The 17,179-nt window shown below is 47.4% G+C and overlaps 1 protein-coding gene across 1 annotated transcript; it reads left to right on the forward strand.

Annotated features, from left to right (window-relative positions):
* The first annotated feature begins 443 nt into the window (after window positions 1-443).
* On the forward strand, window positions 444-16,128 carry MEAK7 (MTOR associated protein, eak-7 homolog). Its single transcript, XM_035117920.2, has 8 exons — window positions 444-818; window positions 3,468-3,661; window positions 5,410-5,640; window positions 5,944-6,088; window positions 6,402-6,842; window positions 8,994-9,112; window positions 10,339-10,518; window positions 11,682-16,128. The coding sequence occupies exons 2-8, from the start codon at window positions 3,491-3,493 to the stop codon at window positions 11,805-11,807; spliced, it is 1,413 nt and encodes a 470-aa protein (XP_034973811.1). The 5' UTR covers window positions 444-818; window positions 3,468-3,490; the 3' UTR covers window positions 11,808-16,128.
* The last annotated feature ends 1,051 nt before the right edge of the window (window positions 16,129-17,179 follow it).

Below are 17,179 nucleotides of genomic sequence, written 5' to 3' on the forward strand. Positions count from 1 at the left end.
AATTGCCCCTGCATGATTGACAGCATGCAATAGGTGCCTGTAACTCTTGCCCAACTTCACATGTCATATTGTGCTAACAGTGGCAATGTATGCATTAGTCAGGTTGAAGCCAGGTAAAAACGTCAAGAAATGCCACCCAGTTTCTTTTTTGGTGCTAGAGTCTGACTATCCAAGCGCACCTGGGAATCGAACCCGTAATTCACCAGCGCCTTCATTTGTTCTCCCGGCGCTCCCGCTACTCCACGAACGCTCCCATTGGCTACAACGACAAAAGGGGGCGGGACACCTAGAAGGAAGTTCCCGCGAGAGAGAACCCATCCCGGCCTTCACCTCAACATAGAGAGATTAAAATGAAGAGTCGTCCACCCTTTCCGTTTTTAATCAGAACTTCCGGCTTAGGTCGAACCCTTTTCCGTTTTAGCTCCCAGGACAATGCATAGCGAAGGAAGGGTCACCAAAGAGATGGGAATGGTAGGAGGAGGAGCCCATGTAGCACCACTCTCGTGAGCACGCTCCACCCACTCTTCCCTTTTTCTATCTCTATGCCAAGTCTGTCGAGTTGATGATGCAGTACTGTACAGAACGCGGACAGCTGCGATGATGCCGACTTTAGTAGCCGCCTCTGCAGATAGCTCGGCGTCCCCTATTGGCTGAGCGTTCTGTCAGTCAAACGGCCAGCGGGGCGGTACTTCAAGGGAAGGCCTCCGCAGAGGCCAAGAGTGGCGGCGGTGCTGGCGCTGCCGCGGGAATGAGGAGACACCGCTGAGGAACATCGGCCGTCCGGGGAGCGTCCACGCCTGAGGAACCGTCGCTGACAAGTGAGGATATTTCCGCGGTGGGGTGGGGGGTTTCCAAATATGAATAGTAACGAAGGGGCGTGGCCTACATTAATATTAATAAGTGGCGTGGCACGTGTGACTATCAATTAGGACGTCACCGATTATGAATTTGTGAACCTGAGTATAATTGAAGGTATGTATGTGTTTTATATACATAGCTGCCAAGTTCTCCCTTTTTAAAGGGAAATTCCCTTATGCTGAATAGGCTTCCTCGCGAGAAAAGGGAAAACTTGGCAGCTATGTATATATTATACATGCACACATTATATTAGAGACTATTGTAGTTGCATAGTATATATTTTGTTTAAATAAAGAATTATATATATAATTATCTCTCTGTGTGTATAGCTGTATATCACAGAGGCTGGGAACGAGTCATATTTATTTCATTATTAATAATGTTAATCTTTAACAATTCATTAATTGTAATTCAAAAGTAACTGAGTGATTTTAATTATGAATTCATACATCACCCCTTGCAGACAATTGTAGTTCAGCAGTATAGAAATTGTTTAAATAGCTGAATGAATAATGTGAAGATACATCATGGCTTGCTTGCAACCTTCTTTTCCACCAAGTGGTGCTTAAAGTTAACAGCAAATTGCAACACTTAGCAGTTGCTGCAACAGTCAGCTTATGAAGTCAAAGGCCAATTGTTTCCTGCACTTGGATCTTGCTCCTTCCTTCCTTGGTTAATTTTTTGTATCCACATACCAAAACTGTGAGGTAGGCTAGTCTGAACCTTGTGGTAGAAGGGGTTTTTGAAGCCAGATCCCACCTCTGTATTTGGAGCATTCTATTGAAAATAAGAGGTGAGCAAAGAGAAGTCCATTGATGTCTACTAGGTGTTCAGTAGTGTGCTTCTCCCCACCTGATGTTGTATACAACTCAGTCCTACTCAGAGTAGACCCACTGAAATTACTGGACATGGCTAACTTAGGTCTATTTATTTCAGTGGATATATTCTGAATTGGACTGAGCTGGTTACAGCTCTAAGCTCAAGCACTGCCTCGTCCGTCTCATTGTCCTGATCTGAATGTCATATGGGAGTGCTGGCTTGATTGCCCTAAACAAGAACAGATTAATGTTCACCTTGTTTGATGACAAAACGTATTTCTGCTGCTCCTGATATGTATGTGTGTGTGTTTTTCTCTGACAGGTTTTAGGTAACTGCGCTTTGTGAATAATTCATACTTGTTGGGCTTTGATCGTTAATTTGTATTTCCATCACTGCGGCTCGTTTAATGAAAAGCACTTGTGTTTCACACTTGGTTTTAAAAAAAGGCTTTCATTTATGCTCCTGACCTCGAGAGAGTGGGAGCTTGGGCCGTGTGTGTTTGATGCTGCTGGGAATATTTCTTTCATTATGTCCCAATGGGATTACTCAAAGGAATGAAGAGAGAGCGCTTGAAAGGTTGCAGTTGAAGCATGATTTCAGAAGGCAGATTTATGAAGATGGTATGGAAACAGCCCCTTTGTCGACACAGTCAACTTATTTATTTTACAAAATGTATATCCCACTTGATTGTTTTATATTTTTGTTAACTGCTAAAAAATTCTATTAAAATGTATCAAAATTATTGACAAAGAACTTTCCGCTTCTGGGCCTTTTCTATGCAAACCAATGATGTTGTTGATGATGATGGTGTCATGAGGAGTTCCTACTCTCTAGGCACCTTTTACAGCATGCAGTTGCAGGTTTTACATTGCTTCCAAAGGAGTGTTTAATGCAATATCAGTGGATTCCAGCATATGCTTTGGGGTGGGTTCTTGTGGTCTTTTAGTATAGAATTGCAAGCCAATATTCGGCAGTCTACAACCTTGTGGCTTTCAGTCTTCCAGGCTTTCTACTGTAACATTAGTCTTTGGGGGCATTTTGGAAGGCGAGCAGATTCTTTTCTCAGGTTAGCAGGAGGCAGTGATGGTTACCAACTTGGATGGATTTGAAAGAGGATTAGACAAAATCCATGGAGAATAAGGCTATCAGTGGCAACTAGCCATTATAGCTATGCTTCCCCCATTGTTAAAGGAAGTAATGCTTCTCAATATCAGTTGCTGGAAACCACAGAAGGGGAGAGGGCTCCTGTGTCTGGGTCGTGTTTGAGGGCTTCACAGAGGTATTTGGTTGGCTGCTGTGAGAGCAGGATGCTGGACTAGATGGCTATTAGCCTGATCCTGCAGGGAACTTCTTATGCTCTTAGTTGTTGCTCTCTCTCTCTCTCATGTATGCGTGCGCACACACACACACAAAGTCACATACTACATGCAGAATTACTTTCCAGTCACAAAGTGGGGCCTTCAGCCCTCATACATCCGTGAGCTGTTGGGTCATTTGACACTTTCTAATAGATTTCAATTTGCAGCCAGGCGTTATTAATTCTTCACGAGTCAAATTGATTGTTTAACCATATTGTTTTTTCCATTTTGATCAGGACTGTGAAGCCTTTGTGCTTTTGCAAAATGACTTTGAACCGTCTGCCCCTCCCTCCACTGCTGCAACTTGGCAGTGCCCCTGTTTCAGTGGCTTTCCTGGTTGTTCCTGAAACACCGCTTGGGACTGGTACCTTCTGAGCCCTGCTGCCGTTTTCATGCTTGTCTCTTTCTTTTTCCCTTTCATCATCCTCGTAGGATTCCACCATCTGCTGGAAAAGATGGGGAACGTGGAAAGCAGCAGCCATTACCAGAAGCACCTCTCAAGGTTCCTTCCTGATGAACAAGCCGACATTGACAGCGTCTTCATTGCCTTATCCGGGTCGGGGGAGGCTGTTGGAGGAAAGGGGGGCAAGCCAGCCAAGAAGGATGTGACTCTGGCGATGCTCAAGGCAAGAAACAAAACTTGGTTGACAATTAACATGCTTAGCCTTTCCAGATAATTTCTGTGTTTGCAGCACTTTGTGGACATGGTCCTATTGTAATATTTGCAGTAGCCCTGCATAGAGCAGATGACCTTAAATGAATTGCTTAAAGTCATCTACTGAATTCACAGCAGTGGCAAGATTTGATTCCTTGAGCTTTGTCTCAGTCTCCTGGCCACTCTGCAGCTCTATGGTAGAACATCTGCTTTGCATGCAGAAGGTCCCAGGTTCAATTCCTGGCATCTCCAGGTAGGGCTGGGAAAGCCCCCCCCCCCACCTGATACTTTGGAGAGCTGCTGCCAGTCAGTGCAGACAATGCTGAGCTAGATGGAGTTAAAAGTTCTTGGTATAATGCAGATTCCTATATTCCTAAGATTAGACAGGGCTTGTAGTGGTGATGTTGTTTTTACAGAGGATGCTCCTACACAGAGGTGGAGAACCTGTAGCTTTTCAGATGTTGTTGGACTCCCAACTCCCATCAGCCCCTGCTAGCATGTCCAGTAGTTGGTGAGGATGGAAGCTGCAGTCCACTGGTCCCCCCCCTCCGGAAATCATGCATTGGTCTCCCAGTAATGAGCTACAGCACAAAAGTGGTCATAACCTAAATTGGGTGGGTTGCATGAGTGATACTATACTGTTTACTTTTAAAGATTAATATAGCCGGAGTGGTGGTGTAGTTGTTAGAGTGCCAGTCTAGGACCTGGGAGATCAGGGTTCAAATCCTCACTCGGCCATGAAGCTCACCTTGGCCCGGTGGCTGGCTCTCATCCTAACCTACCTCACAGGGTTGTTGTGGGGATTAAATGAGGAGGGGGAGAACCATGTTCAGCACCTTCCAACTTCTTGGAGGAAAAGGTAGCATATCAATGCAATAAATAAAAAACAAAAAGCCTTCTGGCTTTCTTCAAGTTGAGCCACTGCGGCTTCTTCCCCGTCCTGCAAATCCTGGGAATTATTTTGTATTGACTGTTAATCCAGCATGCCTGCAGTTTATGTTGCTTTGTGGCTTGCTGTCCTTTGGGAAGAGAGTGGGATAGAAATTTAACATGCAAATAATTAAAAAGTGTAGTTGCAGCAGCCTGATAATCATAGAATTGTAGAGTTGGAAGGCACCCGGAGGAACATCTACTCCAGGCATTCCCAAACTTCAGCCCTCCAGATGTTTTGGACTACACTTCCCATCTTCCCCGACCACTGGTCCTGTTAGCTAGGGATCATGGGAGTTGTAGGCCAAAACATCTGGAGGGCTGCAGTTTGGGGATGCCTGATCTACTCTGACCCCTTGCAATTCAGGAATATGCAGTTGTCCCATACGGGGATCAAACCTGCGACTTTGGAACATCATGCTCTAACCAACCAAGCTATCCAGAAAGGAGCCTGGGAAACTGCCTTATACCAGATCAAACTGTGGCTCCATCTGGCTCAGAATGGTGGGTGGGAAGCCTTTTCCCAAGCCAGTTAAGAGCCGATTTCCAGAGGTAGAAATCTGAAATGTGAAAGTATCCCTGGCTTGCTGAATGTGTAACAAGCGGCCGGCTTGTTCCTTTTGCCTGTTAGCCCAAGCAAGAGACATACAGCGAGGGGAGCCAGAGAAGAGATGACCCTTGGCATCAGGATGCGTTGCCTTTGGTGCAGGGTGAGCTCCTGCCACTTTGGAGACAGCTTGTTCCTTCAGGATGGCTGAACTTCCCTGTTGCGTTTCCTTCTGTCTCTAGGCCCACGTCAAGGAGGCCCTCCCTGAATCAATGGTCGTCCGGCTGTACAATGGGATGAAGAGCATCCCGCTGGCCGAGAAGTCTCCTGGGTCCAACGGGCAGGTGGGGAAGGAGCAGTTTGTCGTTTTCATGTCGGCACTCTTCAAAGGCAACGCCGAGGAAAAGAAAGGCATCGTCATGAAAATGATATCGGACACGGACAGCACCGTGAAGGGAAGTCAGATCATCGAGGTAAGAAGAGGGGGGGGGGAAATCCAATGTGTTCCATTTGCCTATAAGAGAGAGGAAGAGGGACTGGAGCAGAAATAGGGCAAGGTGATGGATCTGGGAACCCAGAGTGGGAAGCCAGGAATCAATAGCTAGAAGCCAGGAATTGTTTGCAAATTTAGCACAAGGAAAGGAAGGCAGATGCTGTCTTTCTCCATATGGAAGCTGTAGTTATTCGTATCGTACTACTCCCTGTTAGTATCCTTTTCTGTTCCTTTTTGTGTGTGTGCACCTGCCATTTAAGAATTTTTTAAAAAAATCTTGAAGTTTGCAGAGGATCTGGTTGGCTCTGTGGTTCACGTCCTGAGCTACAGGAAGATGCTGAAGGGCTGGAACTTGAAGATTATGCAGAATTCAACCATTGGAATAAAAGCTTTGGCGTCTCAGTTAATGTCGGAGTTGAAATCGGCAGGTGAGTGGCAGAATGTCCGTTTTCGCTTTGGTTTAGTCGTAGGCCCTGGCAATGGTTAGTGGCCATTGTGAGCTCCATAGGGTATGTGGCTTGGGAGACGAGACAGGCTCAGAGAGCTGCATTTGGCTCTCGGGCATGAGGTTTCCTGCCTCTGAAATACAACATAGCTACTAATAGACCTTTCCTCCTCTGTCCATTAGTCCTGATCCATTTTAAAGCCCTTGGATCCAGTGGTCAGGTTTGGCAGTGGCTCCTTTGGACCCGACCAGGTTTCCTGGTGCTACTTACCTCTAACTTTTGTTTCTTGTTGCAGATGGGAAGAGGCTTGAGGGTGGTCAGGCGCTGGACACTATCTGTGACGTAAGCAGCATTGAGGATTGGGTCTTCCGGGTTCCACAGGTCTCCGCTTTCCTCACTGTGGTCGTCCAGCAGGGGCTGCACATCCTGCACTCTCTCCCGGACCAAGAGCAAGAGAGCTTCCCTTTGCTTCCAGAGTGCCAAGGGGTCCGAAGCAGCCGCTTCGTCAGCCTCCTCAACATCCCGACCGTCACCTACATCAACTCTCACCTGCCTCCCGAGCTCCAGCACAAATGGAGGCTCCTCTTTGCCTCCCAGGTCCACGGCGAGAGCTTTACGCAGCTGTGTGGGCACATTGTCAACCAGGGGCCCTGCGTGCTGGTTCTGAAGGACACCGATGGCTACGTCTTTGGTGGCTTTTCATCGTGTTCCTGGGAAGTTAAACCACAGTTTCAAGGTAAGAATGCCTGTTGGGTCTTTCCACCTATAGCTCACATTTCATGAAATCTCAACCCTGCTCCTCTGGCAGGTGCTATGGGGCAAGGCCCTGTGCACATCCTGTTTAAAAACAATTGTCTAAAAAATTCTACAGATCTAGACAACCCAAATTCTTTGCCAACGAAAGCAGGATCATTTGTATAAATTGGGCAAAGCGTGCAATTTACCGTATTTCCATGGCTCCTGGAAATCTCATCTTCCCAATATTCTTCAGAGATTTTAGCTGGCTTTCCCTTCGCTGGGCAGGAGGGTTGGTGGTGGTTCCTGCCAGAAGCCTGCCTTCCCTGCTGAGATTGCCTATCGGGGACCATGTTCCAGGGGCAAAAGTGGAACAATGCATGCAAATTTTACTTTTGCACAGTAGGAAGGTTCCCCCACAACCCTCTCTGTCCTTCATACAGGCAAGCAAGAAGCTTTGTTAGAGTTCAAGCACACGTTTTTGCTTAGCAAGGCCAGTGAGGGGCATGGCCCATGGAGAGTGGGTGTGGCCTGTTGAGAGTCCCAAGGGCCGGAGAGAGGGACCTGGAGGGCCACATGTTCTCCCTGTGCCTGATGCTTCTCTCCCCTGACTCTCACTCTTTCAAGCCTGTCTTCACTGACAAGAGTCACACGAACTTCTGGGGAAGATGAAATTTTGCACCCAACACCACATTTTGCCCGGGGTCTTCTCACTGACGCTCTCAGTTTAAGTCCCTATTGGTTTTAGTAAGTTGGAGACCCAGGCAAGTGTGCACAGAATTGCAGACTTCACAGATTTATTTATTTTTTAAAATGTGCATGCTGTCAAAATGACTTGCTACTGTTTCCCCACTAGATGGCGACCTTGCCGTTGCTTTGGATTCTGCCGAGATTAGAACTAACTCTCTTTAAGGTGGAGAGTATTCTCAGGACAGATCAAAACGCCTAGGACGTAGAGCAAATGTGTTCTTCCGGGAAAGAGCTGTAGCTTTGCATGCAGAAGGTCAAGGGTTCATTTCCTGACATCTCCAGGCAGGACTGGGAGAGACCCCTGTCTGAAAAACGCATGCCTCTGGTTGCCAGCTGCTGGCAGCCACAGATGGGGAGAGTGCTGTTGCTCAGATGTCCTGCTTGTGAGCTTCCCAGAGGCATCTGCTTGACTGCTGTTAGGAGAAGATGCTGGACTAGATGGGCCTTTGGCTTGATCTAGCAGGCTCTCGTCAGGAAACCTTGGAGAGCCACCAGGGCTGTCTTAAGCGTATGCAATGCCGGGGTTCAAAGATCCGCCTGCCCCCAGTCCCAGGTTTCCCAGTCCCAGGTGTGCAGGAGGGTGGAGCCAGCCGGCCACCTCAACGTCTTGCTGGCTTGGTCACCTCCAAACTAGCAGCACAGAACCTCCCGCAGCAGAAGAGCCCACTGTGACGCTCCGACCAATGCGCAGGCTCTTCCCAGGACTCAACTCTCGGGCCCCGGACTCTTGGCCTGGCACCCCTGAGAGCCCAGCGCCCGGGTGCCCTGCACCCCTAGCACCTATGGGTAAGACGGCCATGAGAACCACTGCCACTCAGTGCAGAGGATACTGAGCTAGATGTACTGATAGTCTGACTTGGCATAAGGCAGGCTTCTTTGTTCCAGTGCATCTCTCTTGCCTCTGCCTCACCAGACCTCCATGCAGGGTGTATAGAGGGTTCTTTAATACTGGCTGCCCTACAGGTGGCAGGCGAAAATTAGCAGTAGAAGCGGTAGGGTTATGGGGTGCCTCATCCAATGCAGGGGCCATTAGGATGCCCTCGTCTGCTTCAAGTTCTTGGGTACCAGGCCAATCAGGGCTTTACGTGTCAGTTTAAGCGCCATCATTTGGGCCAGGAAGACCTCTGGCAATGAGTGCTGGCGTTTCAAAATTTCTCTGTGCATTTAAATAAACGCTCTCAGGTTCAATCCCCGGCATCTCCAGGCAGGACTGGGAGTATTCTCTGTCTGAAACTCTGGAGAGCCGCTGCTGCCGGTCAGTGTCAACGATACTGAGCTAGATGGACCAAGTGTCTGACTCGGTGTAAGGCAGGTTCCTCTGTTCTGTGTCCCTAGATTGCCTTCCTTTCTGTTCCTTGCTATTTGGTCTGTGCTCCTTCTTCCTTCCACTTTCTTTTTACAGGCAACAATGGATGCTTTCTGTTCTCTGTTTCCCCCTCGCTTGAGGTCTTCACTTACACCGGCTACAACGACCACTACATGTACCTGAATCACGGGCAACAGACAATGCCGAATGGCCTTGTAAGTACAAAACAGTTGAAGGACAGAGCTCTGTCTTCTAATACGGCACTTTCAGTCACCCTGGGGAATCTAGTCCTCTTGTGCAGTGAGGGTCAGTTTTTGCTGGATCACACCACTTAAAGATTGTGGGTTTGGCAGATTGTGTGCTTGATCTGCTTGTCCAGGATTTTGTGTGTGTGTGGTTGGCCAGATGGCCTTTGCTGAGCATCTAACTGAAAGCCTATATTTATTTAGCTGAGCTTTTATTTATTACGAGGCAAAATACAGAGAACAAGGGGAGCCAGATGATTCCACAATTACAAATTCTTAATATAAAAAACAATGAAATGTAGGCAACCATTTAAAAAAATAGCAATGGATACATACGCTGAAAGGATAGAAATACAGAAAAAGTTATTGTAAAAAAAAAAAGTTCAGCAGAGGAGAGCCTGTTGGGAGTTTTCTCCCCAAATCGTATTGAATAGGAAGACGTGTTCTTCATTGCTTCTTCTTTGTCAGCATTTTCTTCTTAGGTATTCCACCTTCAGTATGTAGTTTGACTTAAAAAATGGCGTGTTGTTTGATATAAGTGAAATTGATTTGTACTTGTATTCTGTCTTGCTATTTCTGTATTGAACTGTGGCAGCCTATGGCTTTGAACAATAAAGAAAGGTACTGTTTCACAGGTGTGATGATGGCTGTTAGCTTAGATCATTTCGGAAGTGGGTTAGATAAAGTCAAGGAAGAAGAGAGGCCTGTTAAAGGGTGACTAATAATGGTTGCTATCCAGGACCTCCCTGTTCAGAGGTAATGTGCTGCCAGTTCTTGAGGACTAGTAGCATGGATGAGCTGTCACCCTCCTGCCCTCCTTGTGAGATTCTCCGAGGTATCTGACGATTGAGTACTGCAAGAAGCAGGATGTGTGACCAGCAAGGCCCATTTTAGATGGGTTGGGTGTTGGTGGGGCCAGGACGCCTGCCTCTGGGTGGATTGCCATAGCGCAGGCATCCCCAAACTTGGGCCCTCCAGATGTTTTGGACTACAATTCCCATCATCCCTGACCACTGGTCCTGTTAGCTAGGGATCATGGGAGTTGTAGGCCAAAACATCTGGAGGGCCGCAGTTTGGGGATGCCTGCCATAGCGTGTCCTTCCAGCCCCACCCAACGCTGATAGGGTCATTCAGTTAAGGAGCAGACTCTGCATGCTGCAGTGCGTCGGCCAAACCCCTTTGCTCTTCCTTCCCAGGGCATGGGCGGACAATATGAATACTTTGGCCTGTGGATCGACAGCAACTATGGGAAGGGCCACAGCAAAGCAAAGCCCAGATGCACCACGTACAACAGCCCCCAGCTGTCGGCCAAGGAGAACTTCACGTTGGACGCCATGGAGGTTTGGGCGGTGGGAGACCTCCCGGAAAGTGCTGCCGTAAGTGACCGCTGTGACTGTCTCTCTAGCAAAACAATAACCTTGAGGTAGCTGGGCAGTGGGTCAGTAGCCCCTTGAAACCCACACATGAACTCTCTGAGTCAAAACGGCTTGCAAACTTCCATCCCTATGAACACTAAAGGATGTTGCGCTGGAGGGTGGAAACCCTTAAGAAGCACCCATGGTCCAGGCATGGCATTGTGCTGTATAAATGGCACCTAACAGGCTATCAGTTCTAAGAGAGGAGATTGAGTGGACAGGAAGCTGTGATGTTCTCAACCGCCCCCCCCAACTCCTTTGAGCCATACAGGTGATCAGTATTGTGAGGAGTGAGGGGATGTGGCATGTCCTCTTGTTTGTGTCACATCCTCTCAGATAAAACAGATTTATTGAGGCCACAATGGGCTGCTGTGCATGGCTGTACTATTTCTTTTGGGGTCATGGGCCACAAGATGTGTTTCCCCTTAAGAGGGGGGGTGGCTTCTGGAGGCCAGCCCTTTTCTATGATAGCACCGTGCATGTATGAAAAGGCTAAAGGCAAAAGAAAAGTCTTCTGTTCAGTGCTAACACCAGAGTGACAAGTCTGGTCTAATTGCCAAATGACAATCAAAACAGCAACAAGAGCCGTTGCAGAGACAGGTACACCCCCCTTCAAAGCAAGACTAGAGTTAATCGTCCGTTAAAAGTTTCGGAGAGGAAAACGGCATTTTCGTATTGCTTTCCTGGCACAGAAAAGCTGCTAAGTTTCTTGGCAACAATGCCATGGTGGGTGTGGGTGCTTGTGCTGTTTTTTGTGTTTCTTCCCTTCCTTCCCCCAGCGGTGCCCCAAGGGTTCCTCTTAGCGATCAGAGATCACGCTCTGACATTGTTCCCCGTCTCCAGTCATTTCAGGAAGCTCTGTGACCTTGCCCAACCTGTTTGACTGGACCAACAAAGTAGGCTGGCAAGTGGGTGGGGGCCGCAGAACCTGTCCTGCTGTTTGCAGAGGGATGGCCGGGGGGGGGGGGGGGAGAGGTAATACAGGGAAGCAACAACAACTTCCTTCTAACGTAGACCTGACGTGAAAACGAAAGGGCCCCAGGATGGGTTGGCCGTGACCTGTTCCCTTTCTTGAATTCTTGGTTTGTTTGGCATTCCAACCTGCCTTCTGGGTTTTTATTTAGGGGGCAGGGCAGAAGAGCATCCTGGACACAGACCCCGAGGCCCAGGCTTTGCTGGAGATGATCGGGAAGAGCCGGAAGAGTGACGGATTTCGGGATCCTGCCGATGGCGACGGGGGCGACAACTGAGAACAAGGCCTGGAAGCTCTTGCCTGATGCTTTGTGCAGAGCAGTCTCTGATCTCTCTTCAACACCGCATGTCAAAACTTGATAACACAAACCGCTCAAGTGTAATGTGTTTTCCTAGAGTTGCATGTTGTCTGGTTAGGGGACAAATCCTAAGTGTAGCAGGATGGTTTGTCGGTGGTGGGCAGATGGGGTGATTGCATGCTTTAGCTAGTTCTTAATAATCAAGGGTATTGCTGTATATAAATGAAGACAGGTCCTTGTCCCTCCCCCTCCTTTGGATCAGTGTTAGCACCCGCTATTTAGTCACACATTTCATCTGTGAGCAGCGCAAGGGAGGATTCAAGAATCCTGTTGGGAAACAGCTTCCTGAACGAATTGCAGCTTGTTGGCTCAAGAGGGCCTTTGCTAATCATGCTGAAGCAAGTTTTGTTGGGGACAGTTGGTTCAACTCAGTGTTGAACATTCACAGACCCTGCTTTAGGAAACCCACATTTTGAATGTTGTAAAGGCAGTAGCCAGAGAACTGAACACTTGATCGATGCTGCTTTTAGACTGCTTTCCCAGACACCATTCACATAAGTGTATAGGACTGAGAACTAAGTCAGATTTCCAGGGTGGTGCAGGCACAGGCCAGTGTTGGGAGTGCAAGCAAAAGACCGCCCCCCTGGTGAATTTCTGGGTGCATATGGCATCACTACACCAGAACCTTTAAGATGCATGAGATTGGGCTGATCCTTGAGCTGCTGACGGCAAGTTGCAGGTTAACCGGATCAGCACGAATCAATGCTAAATCATGCTGTGAAGCAGTGGATGCAGGCTGTAAGACGGGGCGCCAGTCTGAAGGATGAAACATTGGTTGCAGCCAAGCTTAGCAATGTCTGAAACCCAAAGGCCCAATTTTCTTTGCTAGGTATTGTCGAGAAATGATTTCAAGTCCTCAGTTTAAGGCCTACTTCAGGATTCAGTAGGCCTTCAGTAGGGAACTATAAAGGGTTATGAAGACGGGGTTCTACCTTGGATTTTCATGCGCCTGTCCGCTTTGCAAATCTGCACCTTTATGCAGCACAAACCACATGGCAAATACCATGATATCCTCTGAAACATAAGCTGCACACTTTAGAACTACTCAGAACTTCTTATCATGCTAAGAAAAGTAAGTGTGTGAAAAAGTTGCTTGCCGAGGCTTGGTATTCATAACATTAGTCATTAACTTTTTTCCTCTTTTTTTTTTTAAGTCTTAAGGTAGTGAACTTTTGAGTAGAAAATTAAGTATGCAAAGCAAGGAATCTAAAACTGACATTCCCTTTGCAAGTGTAAAAAAAACACCAAGTATTAGCTTCCACTATAGTTCCACTTGAGCCTTGCAGATTACTGAAAGGTGAGGAATAACAATAAAATAAAAGTGGTCTATAGAGGTAAACAGTATGTTGGAAATTGAAGTGTCCTTTGGCTTGTTGACATATTTGATCAAGTTGCAAAGGCATAATTTCCACAGTAGCTGGATCTGTTCTGGTCTTCTGAGTGAACCGATCTAGCTTGTGAATGCATCTTTTTATGTTTACTATTCTGTCTTGGTGACATCATGTTTAAGGCCTGTAACCTTAGAAGGAACTATTTTGTTCCACCGGCTTTGTTGCAATAAAACTACAAGATACATAGGGGTGTTTCTTGTTTGGCAGCTATACTTTGATAGCAAATCCTTCCATGTTGCCCTATAGCCAGATGGCCTCAAATCTTGCTACACCCTTACTTGGGAGTCTTATCTGATTGAATTCAGTGGGGCTTCTACCTAAAAATGCTTAGGGACAGGCCGCAGATCAGAAATTAAATCATGCTCACAGTCATTTTTCTTTCTGTAGAATAGTGTCTATGAGACAAGGCAAGAGAAGCTTGAAACGGAAAATCTGCATGTTAATCTGAAAGAGCTACTTCTGTCCTGATTGATGGCTTATCTGTGTAGATAGATGCTGTGTCTTGCTGTGTATCCAGCCTATGATAGCTAGCTATTTTTATCCTCTTTTTCATAGGGGCAATAGGAAGCTGCCTTTTACAGAGTCAAGCTCTTCATCCATCCTCTCCTGGAGCTGCAATTCTCAGAGTCTATAACAATCAGTCTCTCTTCACAGGGAACTCTGCGAATTGTAGGTCTGTGAGGGGAATTGGGGGGGGGGTGTCTTCTAAACAACTCTTTGGGGGAAAGCCATGACTGTTTAAGGTGGTATCACAGGATTTTAACATGTATGGTGTTTATGTGGCGCAAGTGCCTCTCCTGCTGCTGGAACCAGCCTCCCCTCAAAAGTAGATCAAAAGAGAGGCCTGCCAGAGGATGATTTTCACTTGATCCCCTACTTTGGGATAGATGGACTTTAGCTGATGGGTAGAATGCAGTGGTACCTCTGGTTACGAACTTAATTCGTTCCGGAGGTCTGTTCTTAACCTGAAACCGTTCTTAACCTGAGGTACCACTTTAGCTAATGGGGCCTCACCCCGCTGCCGCTGCGTGATTTCTGTTCTCATCCTGAGGTAAAGTTCTTAACCTGAGCTACTACTTCCGGGTTAGCAGAGTCTGTAACCCGAGGTGTTTGTAACCCGAGTTACCACTGTATGTGTTTGGTAGGCGAAAAGGCTGAAGTGTGACCCAGGCAGCTCCCGCTAGCAGGATCATGTAGGTGTTGATAGAAACACCCCCTCCGCAAGAGAGACCTTTAAAGACCCTGCTCAGTCACGGCTGACAGTACTAGGCTTGATGGACCAATTAGTCTGACTTGGCTTAAGATGTAAGTTTTTCTAGCAGATATCGATCAGTGCACGGCAGCGGAGACTAACCTGTGGCCTTCCAGATGTTGAACTCTGATCAGCACCAGCCAGGATGGTCCAGCCGTCAGGGGGAATCGCCAGTGCCAACTGGGAGGTCACAGGTTAGCCACCCCTGGGGTAAGGGAAGCAAGCGTGCTGAAGGAGGTCACCAAGCTGATTGCATTTGCCTGCGGTGGGAGCATAAAAATGCCTGCTGGATCAGGCCAAGGGCCCATCTAGTCGAGCATCCTGTTCTCCCAAGCAGCTGCCTGTGGGAAACCGTCAAGCAGGGCAGGATCGCAAGATTACTTTGTCCACTTGCAATTCCCAGCAGCTGGTATTCAGAGACACAGACTGACAGCGAAGATAGTACGCCCTTGTTCCTGTGGACCAGGAAGCTGGATGGAGGAGAATCAAGCAAAGCACTGCTCAGCACAAGGGAACTGGGCCATAGCGGATGTTTTATAACCCTTTGCAACTCCGTCAAGCATAGAAAGCCATGGACAAAGGTGGGGGTGGCCCTGGTTTTTCCTTTTGATCTTGTTCCAGCCAACTGGAAGAATTGTAGACTTTTCCATCTTCTTTAGTTGGCATTATTTTTCTCCAGGGTGATGGCTGTGAGCTTGCTTTGAGCACATCCTTTTGTCTTTCCTCTTTTTAAAATATATAACGGCGGGTATATATTCACGGAGGGCAAAATTGTGGCGTAGATCAGGCAATAGATAGCATGTGTAGGAAATGCAGCTGGGCAACACATCTAACACTTGGAATACAGCTTCAAGGAAAGGGAGATGTTCCATGCTGGAAGAAGAGAAACTATCTAGGCCAGAGACCAGCACAGAAGAGTCTGCTCCTGTTCATGATGCTATTTCTTTCCCTTTTGTTTTCTTTTTAACACCTTTTGAGTGGTATTGTAGAGAGTGATTTGCAAATTGTATTATTGAGCTAGATCTGATCCTATAGTTTGCATTGCCTGCATTGTATGAATTCTGACTGTATAGGCTGTAGCCCTGGGATGTCTTGCATAAAATGCTTTTTTTTCTTTGCCTCTCTCTGTGGGCCAAAAGGGTAAGAGGGAGGCATTGCACAGAACTGACAGGAAGACAGAACAGCCTTGTAAAATGAAAACATTCCTCTTATCAAAGGGAATGATGTGTTAGCTGCCGAAGACACGGAACTTACCCAAGGGCACCAGGGCCAGCCAGAGATATGAATTCGACAGTAATTGACAATACGCATAGATGATGTGAAGGGGGGGGGGGAGATGCGCAAATCACCATTGTCCCCTATAGTCCTGTTTATGTTACCACTGCCTAAGCCAGCATGTGTTTACGCACAGGACGTGTACTAGTGACCCCCTTGCATGCGTGACCCCCTTGCTTGCGCACTCTTACAGAGGGGAAAGAGCCCAAAAGAAGTGTATAAGAGAGCTTTGCAATTTGTGTTTCTTTACTCATGTCGTGGAACTAGCCACCTTGAGTCTCTTATTAATAAGAAATAAAATTCTTTCTCTGGAAGAACTCAACCCCGGTGTCGTTTTGACTATCTCTGTTGTGCTTGGGGCAACTTAAAGGACCCTTATCAGCAATAAGGCTGCAGTATTATAATAATGCACGTCCAGCTGCATGTACCAAATTAATTGCAACAAATAAAACGTTCTAGTTCTTTTCTATAACCCTTGTTCTCTGCAGCTTCTTCAGTTAAGTTTTTATTTGGGTTTCAGCCACTGGGACTGAGGTTCGCCATCTTTGAATGTGGCCCTTCTCACTACTGCTTGGCCCTCAGAACCCTCTGTGGACCAACACTCCTCATTTACCTTGCCATGCCCCCTCTTTGAGTGCTTTTGCCTGTCTGGAATATGTCCTTGAGCTCCCATAATGCCCCTTGCTTGCCTGGACGGTGGCTAGAGAGGGGTGAGTGTGTGTCTGTAGAAACCACTGACGCCTGCGTCACTGGAATGTCCAAAGGCAAGACTCAGGTAGCCTACCGTGCAAAGTGCTCCACCTACTTTTGCCTCTGACCCTGCCCACCCCTAGCATATAGCCCTTGGATGGTTCCCGCACAAGAAGAATGGGCAGGATCCTTGGGATGAAATGGTCCCACCCACCTATGTCCTGTTCTTAGCCATTGCCTAGTACCAGGGACCGTCCTTAACGTAGGACGACGTTTGTTGTTTTTAAGCTTTTCTGGGTTTTTTTCCCTAAAAGAAATGTTGTGGGGCGTTGGTTCGGTCCCCTTTGTGAAAGAGCCACAGGGACATCTTGCTGCATTTTGGAATTGGGGTAGATGGAAATGGCTGAGGATGGGGGGGGGTGTGGGATCCCTATCTGTCTTATCCTTCTTCCCTTTACAGATATCCACCTGCCGGTTGCCTCCCACAATGACCTACCCTAGCAAAAGGCAATTGTGTGGGGAGGAATCAGGTGCGCCTTCGAAAGCATCAGATGCTTTTCAGCTATTTAGTTTTTCTGTCTTGGGCCGGTGACCACCTGGGCTGCTGGAATGAGAGGGGCCTCGGTCACAGGATAGCCATTCAACGCAACAGCTGAAACAGTACTAACAGTACATCTTCGCTG

Source organism: Zootoca vivipara, chromosome 6, assembly GCF_963506605.1.
Source record: "Zootoca vivipara chromosome 6, rZooViv1.1, whole genome shotgun sequence".
Classification (NCBI taxonomy): Eukaryota; Metazoa; Chordata; class Lepidosauria; order Squamata; family Lacertidae; genus Zootoca; species Zootoca vivipara.